The following is a 17,862-nucleotide window of genomic DNA, read 5'->3' as shown; positions in this document are numbered from 1 at the left end:
GCTGGAAGGGTCAAAATTATTTTAAAACGTTCAAATGTCCCTTTTCAGAGGAAAAAAAAGGCAAACTTTTTTTTAAAGGTAAATGCATAAAAGTATTCAGGACTGCTTTGTGAATTTCATAAATGACAATCTTAACTTTTTATGTTAAACTTTAAATTTGGAATAAAATTTAAGTGTTTAATTCTGTAATCTTAGGAAATACAGAAGATTTATTGATTTACTCATTTCTAAAAGAGTGTCCAATATGAAAAGATCATGCAAGGAGATTAAAACTGTGAAAAACGTCTGCTTGTTTTTGGTAAATTCTCTGATTATTTCCCACCCCCATTTATCAAAATAATATTTCATTTATATAAATCTCGTAACATTTCCGACATCAAACTGATTTCTGAACGTTTTTTAAAAAAAATACGTGTTTGTATACATTTATTTATTTTAATCTACTTTCTTTTAACATTAAAAAATTTGTTAATGTATTTTTGATAGACATCCGTGTTCAGTAAATTACATTATGCGTTTTGATGCGGATAATTTCTCAGATTAAAACTATTGTTAGAAAATAACAACCTTTAAGCCTGTATTATTTTCCATTAAATCCACCATTATTAAGAATGGACCATTTTAAACCATTTTATGTTGGTTAGATTTCTACATTTAGTATTTTTTAATTTGCTGTAAATGGAAACTCGTCGAATTATAAATAGTTTTTGTTTGTTTTTCTTTCTTTTGTTCGTCACTTTCTCAAAATTACTGTCGGACCTGATCCGGATGTTAATGAAACAAAGTAACCGGTGAATAAATAAAACACCCCTGTATGTTAATGTATTGTAATAGCTTTTTAAATAGCACACGCTGTGGCCAATGACGGCAGCTCATACTAATCTCCAGTCTGGTGGTGAAGGGGGCGGGGACTAAATCTTTTCCTTTTTGTGTGTGTGCGTGAGTGTTTGTGTGTGTTTTCCAACCAGCTGAAAATGGCGGCGGCCCGGACCGTCGACAGCTCCTAACTTTTATCGCACAATAACAAACACCTCAAAGATACTGGGCTTTTTTCCGCATAACATGGGGAGAAACCGTATCCAGAGGCTACAGACGCGTTAGTCGGGACACATTACTTCCACCACACCGTCTTAGCGGAGTTTAAACATAAAGGTAATGATGAAAAGCTCCCAACTACCGTAGGCAGGCTAGCGACAACTAGCTAGTTAGCATCGTTTATAGCCGACGACCTAAGAACAGTATTGTCAGCGGAGCTAGTTTGCCCGCTCAGCTGACGTTTGGTTATAGCGACACATATTAGTTCATAAACTATGTTGCTGTCAGTTTCGACCCATAGCAGTTTGAAATATAAGAATATATTGTAGAAAAAAACCAATCGTGTGATGCTAGCCTTAGCTCGCTGGCTAAGGCAATAGTAGCAGGCTAGAACTAGCAGTGAGCGCCGGCTCAAATAGAAGAATATTAGTTTTAAAGAAATATGTGACATTATAGCATTGCCATTAAGCGTTTAGTTTGTCCGTTTTAGAGATTTAACTTTATTCCTCTTTTGCAGACTATGGACGATCCTCACACACGGTACAGCAAACGACTGGTAAGCAACTTAGCCAAGATGCTACCTCTCCTTAACACTTTAGTTGTTTACAATACGTCTAAGATCCATTTGCTGCCCAGTGTATATCTATGGAGCCGTATTCTGTTAGTAATTATGAAACCTTTGTGTGCTGTGTTTGAATGAAACGACCGGCTTCTTTTGTGCAACTGACTCCACGCAGAAGCCCCTCTGTTTTGGTTGTAATGAACTTGTTTAAAGACCCTGGGTTCAATAGAAGGTCAAGTTCACCATCTACCCTGGTAGCGTTTGTTCAGCGACCTTGTTTCACCTTTTTTACAACCATTTTTCTTTCAGATTTAAAGCAATAAAAGTCCACCTAGACAATATATTTAAAATATTTATCTTAATAGTTGCTGGATGGGGAAATTAAACATCATTTTAGAAAGCTTGGAAATATATATATATTTTTTTTTCTGTTGACTCACTTGTTCAATTTCTCAGAGTTTAATGTAATTGCAAGTTAAATTGATGAATAACTCTTCTTCCTGTTCCCTTTTTAAATTTTAGCATAATTAGGCAGTTTTAGGCAGTAAACGCTACAATGATTACATTGTATATTGACAGTTTCTAAGACTGGGGAATGCTCCTCATTCTTAAAGCAAATTTAAGCTTAAATAATTGTTTGTTTGGTGTGAGAAAAGCACATGTTTGGGAAGGGGGGTGGAGGGGTTTAATCCATCTGTCTGACCAAACAGAGCTTCATGTGGGAGGGGGGCTGAAAGGGGGCAGTGTGTAGAAGATTAACTTCTGCCATTGCATTATGGTAATTCTTTGTGTGCAACATGAAGTGATGCCGCAGCTGTTTGAGTGATCTCAGGCGAATTGATTTTTCGTCTTCATCTAGAAATGAAGTTTAAGACTAATCATGATTTCAGAGCAGATCAAAAACAAGCTTTATCCAGTGTCTTTGCATGTGCTGTAAGTAGGTATGCTGCTATCAGCCTGTCTTTGCTTGATGTTTTTGCTAGAAATACAGGTACAAGCTTGTTCTGATGGACAGTGAGTTATGGTTTTCTTTAAAGGAGGAGCTGCCTACTCAGATTTTGGCCAACTTTGTGTTTGGGTTTTTGACAACAGAAGCACCTTGGACAAAAATGTATGCTACAGGTTAATTGGCAGAGGAAGTAGTTTTGAACTCAAAAGAAAATAAAAAGCTTAAAAGGATATACCCATTTATGAATTAAAGTGGATGTCCCTACCATTATCTGTTTTTACAAAAAAGAAGTCAATCAAAGAACTTGCTGATACCTTTATAGAATGAAAATTGATCAAGTTCATAGTTTTGCAGTGTTTAATAAAAAGGACAAAGAGTTGTTGTTTTTTTTTAACTAATTTCACCTGCTAATTAAAAGTAAATTAGTTGATTCTCGTCAATTAGTTGTCGCATCTTATGCTTTTGCTTTAATTGTTGCCTAAAAATATTTTTATTTGCCATTATGATTTCCCATTTAAAGAATTCCTGGTGATTAACAAACTCAAACCATAATTTATCTTTTTCTTTTCATACTTGTTAAAAAATCAAAGTGGAAACGTTGCTCTGATGAAACCATGTCTCTGAAATGTTTCTCAACCAAACTGTCAACATTTCTATGTTCAAATTCAAGCTGTTTTACCAAAGCCTGGATGGTCAAGTTTAAATTAAAAATTTGTGACAGTCTTTTTGTCCAAGTTCTTCAATTTAATCATAACATTTGTGAAAAGGTGAGGTGCCTTTTAGTTTTTTATGTTGCTGTAAAGTAACAAATGTGGCCTTTGTGCTGAATAAAGGAGCTGCTGAAGGTTAATTAAGAATTTAATTAAGGCACAACATTCTTCATAAAATATTTGACTGCCATATCATCACATTTAAGCCAGACATTTTTGTGCTCTTGTGTTGCATCCTTTTCTTTACAAGTCTCATTGGAGATTGAAAGGCAAAATTTATTCACAAAGTCCAGCTTCTGAAGCCATTCTCTTGTTTAACCTACACACACAATATTGGTATCATTTTAGTATTCTTTTAATTACTGTTCTTTCAAATGAAGCTGTTTGTTTTAACCTTCAATTCTTCTAAAAGGTTTGCTAATGCACCTTTTTAAAGGATATATATAAACACTGTTGTAATCTTTTCCATTATCTTTGAAATTAACTTGACTTTGCTTTTGTGTAGTTTGAGGTCTTTCATGCTGTTTTCCAAATAAGTATTTTCAGAACAAGTAATAAAATAGTCTTTGTCCCAGTTGTGGTTTGGGGCGCAGCTTTTTTAATTTGCATCTTATTTGCTCATGTGGCTGTGTTCTGTTTTACATTAGTTGCTATGACGCTGATTTGTCAAGGAATTTGGAAAAGGATCATTCTTAGCCCAGAAAGTGTCTGTTAAATGATTTATAGGAACTTGTAGTTCAGTATTGGTGTGAATTATATTTAAATGTCATTCACAAGGTCTCCAGAGTTGCTCCTTTGCTCTGTTTTGTTTTTCCGTCTCTGCTCAAAATAAGTTACTTTAAGAAATCCTGGGGCACTTTAGACTTTAAAAAATCCATCTCACTCTTTTACAGAACCACATGATTGATAATTGAACTAGCTTAGATCTATCACAACATAACAGTGTTTATTGGATACAATCACCAATATGACAGAAGGGAAAAGGGAAGTGAGAAAAGTGTCATCAAAGAATTAAAAAATAATTTGGGGCACAAAAAACAAGAGAACATGTGGAGATAAATTCTCCGTCACTTTTCCCCACCTATACATTAAACTGTCTCTGATATTATAGTCACTCAAATCGCTTCTGTTTGAGTTTTAAAATCCACTTTTCCTCCTTAGCGGACGGCTCCGCGAAGGCAGTACCAGGATGATGGAATCTCAGACGATGAGATCGAAGGGAAACGAACCTTTGACCTGGATGAGAAGCTGCAGTGTGAGAGGTTTGGCAGTGATCTGGTCAAACACATGGAGGGTAAAGGTGAGATGCCCACATGTAAATGAAATGGATCCACTTAGGATGTGTAAAGGCAGTGCAATTATTTTTAAGTCACTTTGTTCTGTACTTGTAGGTGAAACTTACAAGCAGTGTGTCCTGTTTGTTAAATAATTTGCTTGGCTTTTTCCATCTCCTTGCTAGATTTTACATATGAATATATACAGAGAGAAGGGCTCAGGGACCCCATTATTTTTAAGACAACTGATGGGCTCGGTATACAGTAAGTCAGTGTATTTATCTTTCATCTCATAATATCATTTAAAGAGAATTAGAAAAAATGTAAAAATGACTCTGTCTTACAGAATGCCAGACCCAGATTTCAGTGTGAGTGATGTCAAGTTATTTGTTGGTAAGTTCTTGATTTCTGCAGTCTGTTTATATATTTAACTGTTTTTTTCTTAGATTTGTTGCGTGCCTTTAGGATCAACTATTTTAAAATTTTGGAAAGCTGAATGTTATACATTTTTCCTGAAAAAAGACAAATTGAGCAAATTTTTTATGTCTAACATGTTTGATCACAATTTAAAAGTTTATACAATACCTTTTTTTTAAACATATGTCAAATTTAATTGCTATTTAATTATTTAAGCTTAGCAGTGTATTTTAGGCTGCTGAAGTTATTCCAGGGCTGAATTTCAGCTTTGTTTATGGAGGTGTTATTTGCTGAACTCTTGTCAACTGGCCTGCAGGCAGTCGACGGATTGTAGATGTTATGGACGTGAATACCCAAAAGGGAATTGAGATGTCTATGGCTCAGTGGCGACGCTACTATGAGACGCCGCCATCGGAAAGAGAGAAACTCTACAATGTGATCAGCCTGGAGTTCAGCCACACCAGGCTGGAGAACCTGGTCAAACGACCAGCATCAGTAAGGACCAAAGTTATTTCACACTTTAGATCTTTACACATATTTACAGTTGCATAACAAAGAACCTAACATACTTTTGACTTTTTGGCTGTTTGACAAGGACATGGCAACATTTACTAGATTGCATTGTATTTGCAAAGAGAAATAATATTGGCTGGCAGTAGTAGAAATAAGTGTGAAGACACATTGGCATCGTCTTCTTCTCTCCTCTGTCCAGGTGGATCTTATTGACTGGGTGGACAACATGTGGCCTCGTCATCTGAAGGAGAGACAGAGAGACTCCACTAATGCCATTATAGACATGCATTATCCCAAAGTACAGAAGTGAGTAAACCACTTGGATATTTGATTCACTAAGTTAGGGTTCTCTACTGAACATTTCTAATACATAGTTGTATACGAAAAGTTACTTTGTTTTCTGAACCTGGCTGTGTTTGTTTCTCAGGTACTGTCTCATGAGTGTGCAGGGCTGCTTCACAGACTTCCACATTGACTTTGGTGGAACTTCAGTCTGGTACCACATTCTGCGAGGGGCAAAGGTCAGTTTTGACATGATGCTGTATAAAAACAAAAAGAGAGAGCTTTTGCTGTATTTGATCATAGGCCAATTTTCCTTAACATCACTTTCCATCCCCTGTTAGTTGAAATTAAAATGAAAATTTGGTTCCAAATTTATTTTGTGACCTTTGCATACCTACCTTTGTTGTACGTTTTGCTAAGCTGGAATATTTTTGAGATGGAGACGGTTTGGAAGGCCTGATGATTAAGACATGATTAAGTTTAATCTGGTTTGGGAGAAAATATTTAAGATGATTCAAACTCTTGTATTAATCATCGATGAACATTTTCATATTTACTTCTTGCAGGTGTTTTGGTTGATTCCACCAACGCCTCAGAACCTGGACATGTATGAGAACTGGGTTTTATCGGGAAAGCAGGGGGACATCTTCTTGGGAGACAAGTGTTACGACTGCCAGAGGATAGAGCTCCAGCAGGGCAACACCTTCATAATCCCATCAGGTCTGTTATGCCAATAACGACGATCAAACAGACACATTCGTCTTTTGAAACTCTACACACCTGCTTCCTCTTATTGAACATAAGAGGATAAAACAAGGAGTTTTATCCTGGTTAGATAAAGGTTGAAGAAGAACGCACTTAATCGTCACATTTATTGTGAATGTTTCTTGTGCTACAGGGTGGATCCATGCTGTGTACACTCCAGAAGATACTTTAGTGTTTGGGGGGAACTTTCTCCACAGCTTTAACATCCCCATGCAGCTCAACATCTACAATATTGAAGACCGCACACGGGTGAGAAACAAATCATACCTAAGCTTATCAGATAGTTTTTTACTATTATGACAATGCAAGGCACGGTTAAGTAGGTGTAGAATAAGCAATTACACAACTGTACTATAAGAGAGATTCTTTGCACATGAGTCACAGTTTCACCACTGAAGGTCTTAAATCTTTATTTACAGCAGTTGGTGTGTTTTGTTGAGTAAATCTTTGTACATACTGTTGTGTAATGTGAGACTTAAATTGTGGTGATGTTGCAATTGAACTCCTGATCTACTGCCTGGGATGCAAGAGAAGATTTCAAGCAATTGTTCTTACTTAAACTAGAAGAACGTATTTGTTGCTGATGATTGGATGACAGTAGGAAATATTTCTGCACATAGGAATATGCAAGAAGCTTGATGACAAATAGCAACGGTTGTTATTGTATTAGCTTTGAATTGCTGGTAGAAGTACACACCTTTCAGTACCAGGTTGTTCATGGCTCAGGAAAAGCTGATGGGAGTTTAAGGGCGTATCAACACTTGATAGCCTAGAAGTAGGACTGTTGTAAACGAATATTTTAGTAATCAAGAAATCTATCGATTATTCTTACAATTAATCGAGTAATCGGATTAAAAAAAAAAGATAAAGTAAAACATTGGTAAATCTAGCATAACAGCAGTATTACTATCGCATATCAACATCAGTCCAATTTTTCACATTTGAGCTTCCCTAACAATAACTTTTCTGTAGTTTAGAAAATTAACTTGTAACAATAATAGCTCACTTTCCAAGTTAACCTGAAGAAAAATTATACAAGAATCTGAAGTTATATTCAATTTAATAAAAAGACAGGCTCACAAATACGCTTGTAAAAAAATTTCTGTACTCCAGCTTTTCATTTATGCACTCTTCTACAGTCAGTTTAATAGATGACCTCTCACCTTGCCCAGACATTTATAGCTTTTGTGTTTGTTAGCGACAGGAATTAACACTTTTGTGGTGTTAATAATAGGGTTAGAGTAGGGTCACACACAGAAACACATTTACCAGCTACGGTGCGCTCCGCCACACATTTATTGAGACTGGGATGATGTGAAATAAATTTTCTGATTCGTCCGTAAAGCTACACTTACGTTAATCATCTAATGCGCAGCTGCCCGCAGTGTTCAGTCTATCCGCTCACCTGTATAAATACACCTTCAGCACTCTTCCCCGCTCTGAACACCAGTCACCAGGCAGCAGCTGCAGGAGGAGAAAAGCTGCCGTAGTCCAGGCATCGCGCCAGTCATTTTCAGGATGCTTATTGGTCCCCTGAAAAACGACAAAGACCCGAACATAATCATCAATCAATAAAATCTTCCCAGGCCGAACTTGAAAACTGGATGTTATGCTGCTAACACTTAGCTTTCGTCAACAACTCAGAGGCGGAAGTGAGAGCGCTGCGCAACGCAAGTAATAACCCGGCTGGAACACTGTGTGCTAAATAATAAAACATAAATTAACGAAGCTTCGAGGCAGATACATTTTTCTTAGAGGTTTTAGGATTTCTCCTTTGTGTGTGATAAAAGAGCACAAGACATTTCTCCCTCTAGCACTAGACTTGGACATTTGTTTTGGTTGTGTTTACCCAGAATGCCTTGTGCTATAGTCGTTCCTGCTTTTAGAGCGGTCTCGGGTCCACTTTGGCATTCACGTATGCATTCTAACCACACCAGAGTTCACTTCAGCTGAACCAAGGGTATAGGCAGATCAGATTTCTCTTTTTTTGTTAGCTTTTTCTTCTTTTTTTTTTTGCTCGATTACACATTTACGCCTCCCCAAATGACCCAGAGTTTGATTAAAACAGACCAAACAAGACTGGTGTGAATGCATCCTTACTGAAAATCTTGTCTTCAGTTACATCATAAATGCCTAAATAAATTATATGAAAATAAAGAAAAGTAATGATGAGGTGGACTAAATTATTTAAAAATATGTACATATTTTTGTCATCATTGTTTAGGTGCCAGCAAAGTTCCGGTACCCATTTTACTATGAGATGTGCTGGTACGTCGTAGAGAGATACCTCTTCTGTCTGACCAACATCTCCCACCTCACCCCGGAGTTCCAGAAATATTCGCTCGGCATTGGTAAGAATGAATGAAAACAAAGTTTTCCTCTTGTGTTTTTCTAGTTTTCAAACTCCCACACGGGATCGGATAGAAACAATTCTGTCTTAAACTTCTTTTTCAGGACTGACTCGAGCAGATGTCGGAAATAACGATCCCCCCATTAATGGCACCGATGAGGTTGACGGTGAGGTTGAAGAAAAGCCGAAGGTAGAAGAGGTCAAGGAAGGGGAGGGTGACGAAGAGCTTGAAAACAAAGTAGGAACAACTCGACCTGTGCTGACGCCTTTCGAACTGGAGGGACTGTGGAACCTTTTAGGGAAGCTGGAAGAGCTGCCAGCTCATAAAAAGTGCGTCCCTGCAGGAATCAGAAATGCTGCAGCGCTGCTGGAGGACATGAGGGTGGGTAGCTGTACATTTCTTGAATGTGATATAATTCTAAAAAGCTTAAATATTTTCCATCTCACCTCGTTGTGTCCAGGCTGTTCTAAGGGAGTGTGCCGGTGACGACATCAAACTATCCTGCACTGGAGAGCCAATTATCAAGTGGCCTGAAAGGGTGAGTACAGATATTTAATATATCTATTTTGTTTTAATATTGTGATATTTAAAGCTCAATTCTTTTTTTCTTTTACATACTAACATGTTTCTCCAACCGTTTTCTGCTGCTGTGGTCTAGCCGTCATGGTACCAGCCCCCCACACCTCCAGCACCTGTTATTTATCGTCCCCGCCTGGGTCCGTCTCTGCACAAATCTAAGCGGTCTACCAAACACACTTCCATTTCGGCGCTGCGGCGCAGGCGGGTGAGATGCAAACGATGCTCTGCCTGCTGCAGGAAGGAGTGTGGGGACTGCCAGTACTGTCACGACATGAGAAAATTTGGTGGTCCTGGACGAATGAAAAAGAGCTGCGTTATGAGGCAATGTCTAATGGTAAGGTGACAGGCAAACTGATGGAGTGCTATGAAAATGATGTTAAAACTCGATAATGTTGCAGGTCTTTCAAATGGGAATGTTTAGCTTAAAATTCTGTTAAATGATGCCAAAAATATTGTTTAGATTCTAAAGAATGAGACTGGTTGCTTGAGGTACTCTGTCAAAATGGAGATTTAACTTTTTTTCTTTAATATAAAAAAAGATTCTTAGCAGTTTTTTTTATATTTTTTGTGATCTTCTGTATGAGATCAGAATTTTGTTTGTTTTTTGCAGCCTGCCTTGCCAAACACAGCCCGATGTGCCGTTTGTGGAGAAGGAGAGTTTGACGAATCAGATCCCAGCACTTACTCTTTAATGGAGTGCACTGCCTGTTCGCAGATCGTACATCGTCAGTGTGTAAAGGTGAGTCTTTTATGCAGGTGTAGAAGCAGATACAGTGAAACAGAGATGGTTAAAAAAAGATTAAACATTAAATCAGTTGCTACATGCCTTTCAGCACTTGGGCAGGTGCATCTTAATACTTCATTCATAAATGTCATTGTTTTGGTTAGGGATTCACTGATCAACTTTCTACTTGTTGTTACTATATGCTTTACTGTGTTGGTGACTGGTGTCAGATTAACTCTAAGATGTATTCCTTCCATTTCAGGAACCCGGTGAGGGGAAGATCAATAAAGACCTGCCCAGCTGCTGGGAGTGTCCCAAATGTTACCAAGGGAATGACTCTGATTCAGAGGTACAATATTTTGCTTTTGTTTCTTGGTGTTTCATTGTATTAGAAATTTTTTTTTTTCCAGCCAGTTAAAATATAACATCTGGTTTATCGTGTTGTTCAGTCTTCCAGTGAGGAGGAGAGTGAGGACTCGGAGGGCTCCACATTCATGCCACAGTCAAAACGTTCGTATCAGGATGACGTTTGTGAGGAAGGTCCGAGTCGAGGGAAGCGAAGCCGACTGCACGGCCGACAAACGGCGCCGCCTCCCTCCCAAAAACTGCTGCTACAGCATCAACAGAGTCGCAAACGAGAGAGTGCACTGGAGCACAGACTTAAGAAAAGGGTAGATACGATGCACTTTAATATTTTTCTTGTTGAAAGGAGGTTGTAGAAAAAATTTCAATGTTTGTTAATTTTTCAACTTCCAGATAAAAATGGAGAGGAGCAAACTTTTAAGAGTAAGAAACTTTTGCTGTTTCACAGTTTATAATATTGTGCTTAAAACTGGGGCGTCCAAAGTGTGGTCCAGGGGCCATTTGCAGCCCCTGGTCTGATTGGCCCCTAATTTCATATTAAAAATGATAGAAATGCCCCGGCTGCCAGCACAGGTGTTTGATGCAAACCTTGTATTTTTATTTACGAAGTTTTTAACACAAAGTAAAATCTTCCTATAATAGGAAATGTTGGAAACAACACCAATCATTTGCTGTCTTGCTGCATTCAAATTTGCTGTTAATTAGTTTACTGAACCTGGCTAAATCCAGCAAGTGTTTTCACAGAAAAGATTACCTAAATACTGACTTCATTGCTTAAAATTGACAAAATTTTCATATCTATATATTTTTTTATTAGTGCCTTGAAAAGTTAAAAAATTTATTTTAATAAGGCAAACCTGCTAAACTATTTAGTTTTGATGCAGAATAATTTATAACTACATTATTTGTTTAAACCATTACATTCTTAGCTTTTTGTTGATGAGGTAAAATAAACTTTTTCGGCCCTCAGATCCTTTCAACTTGCTGATTTTAGTCCTTGTGACAAAAACTCTGGGCACCCCTGTCTTTAATCATTCCATGCCTTTGTTTTGCATTCAGATTTGACTGGTTGAATTTAGCATTTGAAAAATATCTTCTCCTTGTTTACCTTTTTTTCCCAAAGAAACAGTCGTCTTTAGATCGCTCTCCCCGGTTCCTGAGCTCCAGGATGCTTTCTCGCTTGCACTCTCCAGTCAGCAGAGTCTCTCAGGGCCAAATCCGGGGCTCCGCTTGGGCAACTGGTTCGTCTCACAGCGGTATTCTGGGAGGTAACGGTTTGTTTGGGCAGCAGAAGTCCTCCCACGGCCTGGTGCTTCATCCCAAAGGAGAGCCCCGCCGGGGGCACGGAAGAGGTGTGAGGCTGCGAGGAGGAGGAGCGGGACGCGGCATCAGAGGTGAAGGGAGACACCATGAGCCGGAGGAGGACAGCGAGGACAGCAACAGCAGCAGCAGCAGCAGCACCAACAGCAGCAGCAGCGAGGAAGAGGAGGAGGAGGAGAGCGGGCTGAACAGCGGGAGGGTGGGGGATAAAGAGAACAGGCCACAGTCGAGGCAAGGGCAGCCCGCCACAGAACAGGTTGAGTGTGGAAGTGGACTGGGCAACCAAAACGGAGGAGAAAAGGACGACGAAGAGGAGGAGACGGAGTATGACATTCCAAAAGGGGACAAAGATGGCTCGTTTATTAAAGTGACGCTTCAAAAGCCGCCCAGAGCAAAACAGGACTCCTCAGCTATCGTCCCGAAATTAGAGGCCGTCACCCCTCAAACTGCAGCTTCTGCAGCAGCCAACCAGAGCAAGGTCCTCCACAGACCCCCCATCAGAAATCGAGGGCCTTGTCCGGACCGAAACACAAACCGGGTGACGCCGCCGCGCACTCGGAGCAGACACACAGACTCTCATTCTTCCAATCCAGACAGACTGGAAGCATCAAAACAAACGAGATCAACCAGACCAGCTAAACTTAGCAACGGGGCTTCCTCCTCTTCATCGTCTGAGCTTCATCATCTCAGAGTCCCCCTCTCCGCCCTGCAGGAAGGAGGGGGGGAAGCGGACAGGGAGAGCTGCGGGGGCGGTCCGAGCTGTGAGAGGGAGGTCTGGGTCTCCGTCTTTCGCTACTTAAACCGAACGGATCTGTGTGTCTGCATGGCGGTCTGCAAGAATTGGTACAAATGGTAAGACCTGTTCACACATTTATTGTAGATCTGATTAACAGTTTATGACTAGCTTCACCTCCTTTCATTTCCTCTCACTTAAACTTGTTTTTTGCTTTACTGGTCAATTTGTAAATACCAGAATCTTTTCTGGTCCAGTTTAAATTTGCGGACATGAGCTGCAAAACGATACAATCACAGCAGTCACTCACAATTTGGTTTCATTCATCAGTGAGAAGTGAAGTCGATATCTACTTATGTGGAGTTTTAACAATAAGCTACAGAAGGTTTCACCCTAAAGCGTGAACTTCACTTTCCCCGTTTCACATTTATCCCAGATTTTTACTCATCTAGTCAATATTTGACATGCTAATATTTATTAAAGTCTTTTCTGAGTTTGATAATTAACAGGCAACAAAACGGAATCACCCCGTCCTACTCCCATTCTTCACCCATGATTTGTTTTTACATTTTGAAACGTAATTTCAGGCTTGAACCAATGAAAATCAGTAAAATTTTCTTGGTAGAAATATTGCCTTTATTTATAGAGTTAACCATAAAAGTACTTACATTTCATATTCATATGTAAATTATGAATATTTTCAGTAAACAATTTCTTCCCATGATTATCCATTCCTGTGTAATGTAGTTTACATATAGGAAATCTGACAGATTATGACTTCTGATCAAATTACATTGAGCGACTTTCAGCTGTTTGATATTTATTGGAGTAGTGAGGTGACAAAAGCAGGACCTAAGAACGTTTCACATAGCTTGCCTCCAGTGTGTAAGGATGATATAGTTGAGAAAAAAAGTTCTGCACTTGTTTCACATGGATTTTACTTTGACAGATAAGCTGTGCAGCAGATTTTGCTTCACCTCAGTGGACATAAGCTGCTAATGGCGGCTGGGATTTAAACAGTTAAAATCCAAGAGACATATCTGTAAAAACTGAAAAAATACATTTTGCAATCTGCCTTTCAGTCACAGTTAACCTGTGACTCGGTTTTACAAACAAACTTGAAATTTAAGGCAAAAATGCTCTTAAATTTCATCTTTCATCTGATTTATAAGTTTAGTTTAGGGGGACATTTTCCCTCATGGAAGGATTGTGGGTTTTGCCTCTGAAATAAGCTGCCTGATAGAAATGTTTTATTGAGCAATTTTTGTCTGTAGGTGTTTAGATAAGAGGCTCTGGGCCCGAATTGACCTGAGCATCAAGCGCACTGTGACCCCTCAGGCCCTCACAGGCATCATAAAGAGACAACCCGTCACACTCGACCTCTCCTGGACGAACATCTCCAAAAAACAGCTCAACTGGCTCATTGGCCGCCTGCCTGGTACGACTCAAGCACAAGCCTCTTGTTCTACTCCTCGTTTTGATTTTGTCTTATTTAGTAGTTCTACAGTATGAAAACAAATGCAACCTGTTAACCATTTTGCAGGACTAAAGGATTTGATGCTGTCCGGTTGTTCCTGGTCGTCGATTTCAGCTCTCTGCTCCACTGGCTGTCCTCTCCTTCGCTCTCTGGACCTGCGAAACGCGTACGGCGTCAAAGACGCACAGATCAGGGATTTAGTCATACCTCCAGGTAAACAGAAGAGCCGCCTCAGACTGCAGGTATACATTACAAGACCTGCTTGACAATATATTAATATAAAGCTAATGTAGACCTGGGCGATGGAACAAATTTTAACAGACGCCAAAATTTGACGATGACTTTACCCATGTCATTACTTTCAGTATTAAAAAAAAATATATATTTTTTAATTTGTCTTTGTTTGGGTCTGTATTGGTAGGCTATGCTCATGTCTCTTTAAGATGCTGTTCTGTGTACAGCCGTCTTTAGACTCCAACCTATACAGTCTGCGACAAGAAGTAAAATACATGGGGAGGTTGAGAAAATGAAGATTTCAAAATGTTGAAGCTGCATTGGTAGAGCTGGTCAAGGAGGAAGAGGAGCAGCAGCTCAATACGCCCCCAAAAAGTGTCAACATTTTGAACGTTTTGGAACATTGGAACGTTACTAAATACTTTTAAACTTGTTCAGTTGTGCTAATTTCTTCACTAACTTTTAAGTGCACATTTTCTTCATTTATTTGCAGGTACTTTTTTTTTTTTTTAAAGCCCAATAAAGTGGCAGTAAAAATACTTGCCAAAAATTGGTCCAGGAGAGTATTGATTTTAGGCCACGTCGCTCAGCCATAACTTAATCCAACCTTTTTTCTCCGCTTGCTTCCACCAGGCTGTGACAATCGCAGCCAGCTGAGGAGCATGCAGTGCTTGCGACTCGCAGGTCTGGACATCGGCGACCCCACTCTGCGGCTGGTGATCCGCCACATGCCCCATTTAACTAAACTGGATCTGTCCCACTGCAACAGCCTCACCGACCACTCCATCAACCTGCTGACCGCGGTCGGCTCGTCCACCAGGAACACGCTGACCGAGCTTAACCTAGGAGGTGAGCGATGCTGAGAACGGGACGGACATCTTGGTTTGTATTTCCTCACGTTTAACCTTTGCCTTTGTTTCTCTCAGGCTGCAGCAAACTGACAGACACATGTTTGAAATATCTGCGCCGCCTGTCATGCATCTCTCTGCTGGACCTGCGAGGCTGCAAAGGAGTCACCAGAAAGGCCTGCGAGGCCTTTATCTCTGAGCTGTCAGTCAACACACTCTACTGCCTATCAGATGAGAAACTGATCCAGCGGATATCCTAGTCGCCTGCCTTCTCTCTGCGCTTTAGTGATTTGAGATGCAAAAAACAGAGGGCGCGTCTCTGGACCCGACTCTACAGGGAAACTGGACTGCAGGAGGGGTGGGGTCTGAACTGGAGCGCTTGCTTACTTCACTGGTGTTTGGTAAAGGGAGGTGTTAAAGCAAGATCAATACGTCTTACTTTTATTTTTATTTTTTTTTCTGTGTACCTACAGAGACGCTCAGGAGCCTTTTTGCTGTTCATTTTAGAAAAAATTTTTGGAAAGAGCATATAATTTTTCATTAACTGGAATGGGAGACTGATCAACTAGCTCAGTTTGTCCTGTGGATGACCACCTCGACTTTTTTTTTTTTTTTGTGAAAAAAGTACCAGTGTTGGCTCTCATCACAAACTCCTGCCTTTCAGAATTAGTAAAGACTTTGAGTTGCATTCTTGGGATATAAATAATTGATCTATTATGCTAATCCATCATAAAATCTTATTTTCATTGTGACAAAACAGAATCGCTTCGACTTCAACTACATTTGGGTGCTTCTAGTAGATTTTTTTTTTTTTTTTTCTTGTCTGGGTTAAATTGTCAACATTTGCTTTATGCACAACAGCAGCTATGCTTGGAGATTCTTTTTTTTAATCTAAACATAAGTAAAATCATCAGACTACTGGAATGGCCTGTGTTTACCATTGTGCATCCAGCCTTGTAATTAAAAGACTTATCGCAGCAGTTGTTAGGGTATACATTGTTGTAAAGCTTGAGAAGGTACAAAGACTGTGTGAGTAGGCAATCAACATAGTAACAAGACCTCACCCCGTGGATGGGGCAGGTTGTAATAAGTGCGGGGGAAAAGCCAAGGAAACGGTGGCAGATAAATGGTGCATTTCCAAACAGCAGTTCAACTTCAGGTGCTATTATTTTCAAACACGTATTGCTTTGTTTTTTGTACAGACATTGAAAGCAAAAATATTGTAGATGAAACTGCTCCCCGCCCCTCTTTGATACAATTTTCTTTTTTTATGGATGGGGGGGAAAAAAACGTAGTCACTTTTGTTCACTTGTCTCTGTCTGCGTGAAGATGCAAGATTTTATTTGGAGAATTTGCTCATTTGTTTTTGTTTCCTTTAAGTGTTAAAACTCTGAAACAAAGCTCTCCTCCCGGACTGCTCCCCTGGCCATATCCCTAAGAATGAATATAATTATATAAATATTTACTTTTGTGTAAATGTGTTGGGTATTTTTTTTTGTTTGGCTTCCTCTTTTAGATTATAAACAGATTGTGTAGCATTGTAATTATTTTCAGAAGCTTTTTTTCACTTCATGTTGTTATTTTTCAAGAAAAATAAAAAAAAGTTGACATTGATTTCAGCATCTTTGCTAAGTTGAAATGGCGACTCCGCCTTACTACTAACATGTTTCAGGTCAAACTAATTTTAATGGGATAAAAGTAACAAATGCAGTTTTAATTTTTTTTTTTTTGAAAATATGAAGTTTGCTTAAATCAGCCTGACTGTACATGAAGACCTAATTTCCCCCCTAATCCTCAGAACTGGCTGCGTCACCCTTTGGTGCAATGAGTTCTTCATTCTGCTGTGAAGCAATCTTGGACCATTCTTCTTGCTGAATTATTTTTAAACGGTCACTTTGGTGGATTTTGAGGTGTAATTGAATGGCCTACGCCCCAAGTTTGACAAGGCTACTTCAAAATCCTTGTTTTCGAGCGGCTACTTGGTTAGTCCTCCTGGTGTTGTTCTGTTGCATAACCCAGATGTGTTTTTACTTCAAGCTCTTGAACTGATGGGTGGACATTGTCTTTCAGGGTTTTCTGATAGATGGTTTGTGTTTCCTTCAGTCCAAGTTGTCCAGAAGAAGCAAAACAGTCCACGGCCGTCACCATGTTGGACTGTTGGTAGGATTTTTCTTTTTTGTGAAATGCTTTGTTTTACACCAGATATAACTGGACACACACTTTACAAAAAGTTCACTTCTGTATCAGTCCACAGAAGATTTTCTGAAGCCTTTTTGGCAAATGTGAGACTTGCATTACTTTAGATGTTAGGGGTTTTTTTTCTAATAGATGCTAACGTGCTCTTGGACTACCTTAAATTCATAGCACCTAAGTCCCAAGCTATTATAAACTGCTTTTTAACCCTTGAGAAACAAAGTCAGTGATGCTGTTTCTCATCTGTTCCTTACATTTCAGTAAGATGTGCTGGTGTTTTTGCTCCTTTAGCCTACTTCATGTTATCAGACAAGTTCTAATGATAAAATCACTTTATGCTACTTCAGCTCAGACAATAATCAGAAGTGGGTGTGGCTGGTGAAATTAGACCCAGCTTTTAAAATGTGGCTAATTATAGTGAATTTGTGATTTTAAAAAGGAGGAAAGGGGATCTTATGAAATAATTTCTAAATTGAGTTGTTTGTTTTTTTTTTTGCATTTTTTTTTATTTACTTGATCTGAAACATTTTATG

The 17,862-nt window shown here is 39.2% G+C and overlaps 1 protein-coding gene across 2 annotated transcripts; it reads left to right on the top strand.

Moving 5' to 3' along the window:
- Positions 1-942: 942 nt before the first annotated feature.
- Positions 943-16,750, top strand: kdm2ab (lysine (K)-specific demethylase 2Ab). 2 transcript variants are annotated; one of them, XM_028009534.1, is made up of 23 exons: positions 943-1,152; positions 1,553-1,591; positions 4,418-4,556; positions 4,716-4,794; positions 4,877-4,923; positions 5,264-5,442; positions 5,660-5,766; positions 5,888-5,981; positions 6,309-6,462; positions 6,641-6,756; positions 8,732-8,858; positions 8,962-9,239; positions 9,319-9,396; positions 9,517-9,771; positions 10,048-10,176; positions 10,424-10,510; positions 10,611-10,832; positions 10,918-10,947; positions 11,648-12,696; positions 13,852-14,015; positions 14,121-14,267; positions 14,922-15,137; positions 15,215-16,750. In XM_028009534.1, the coding sequence occupies exons 2-23, from the start codon at positions 1,556-1,558 to the stop codon at positions 15,394-15,396; spliced, it is 3,915 nt and encodes a 1,304-aa protein (XP_027865335.1). In that variant the 5' UTR covers positions 943-1,152; positions 1,553-1,555; the 3' UTR covers positions 15,397-16,750. The 2 variants fall into 2 exon arrangements, with proteins under 2 accessions (XP_027865335.1, XP_027865336.1); XM_028009535.1 differs by lacking the exon at positions 10,918-10,947.
- Positions 16,751-17,862: the final 1,112 nt, after the last annotated feature.

The sequence above is a fragment of the Xiphophorus couchianus genome, chromosome 23 (assembly GCF_001444195.1).
Source record: "Xiphophorus couchianus chromosome 23, X_couchianus-1.0, whole genome shotgun sequence".
NCBI lineage: Eukaryota > Metazoa > Chordata > Actinopteri > Cyprinodontiformes > Poeciliidae > Xiphophorus > Xiphophorus couchianus.
The sequence above is the reverse complement of the archived record's forward strand: the minus strand, read 5'-3'. Positions and strand labels throughout refer to the sequence as shown.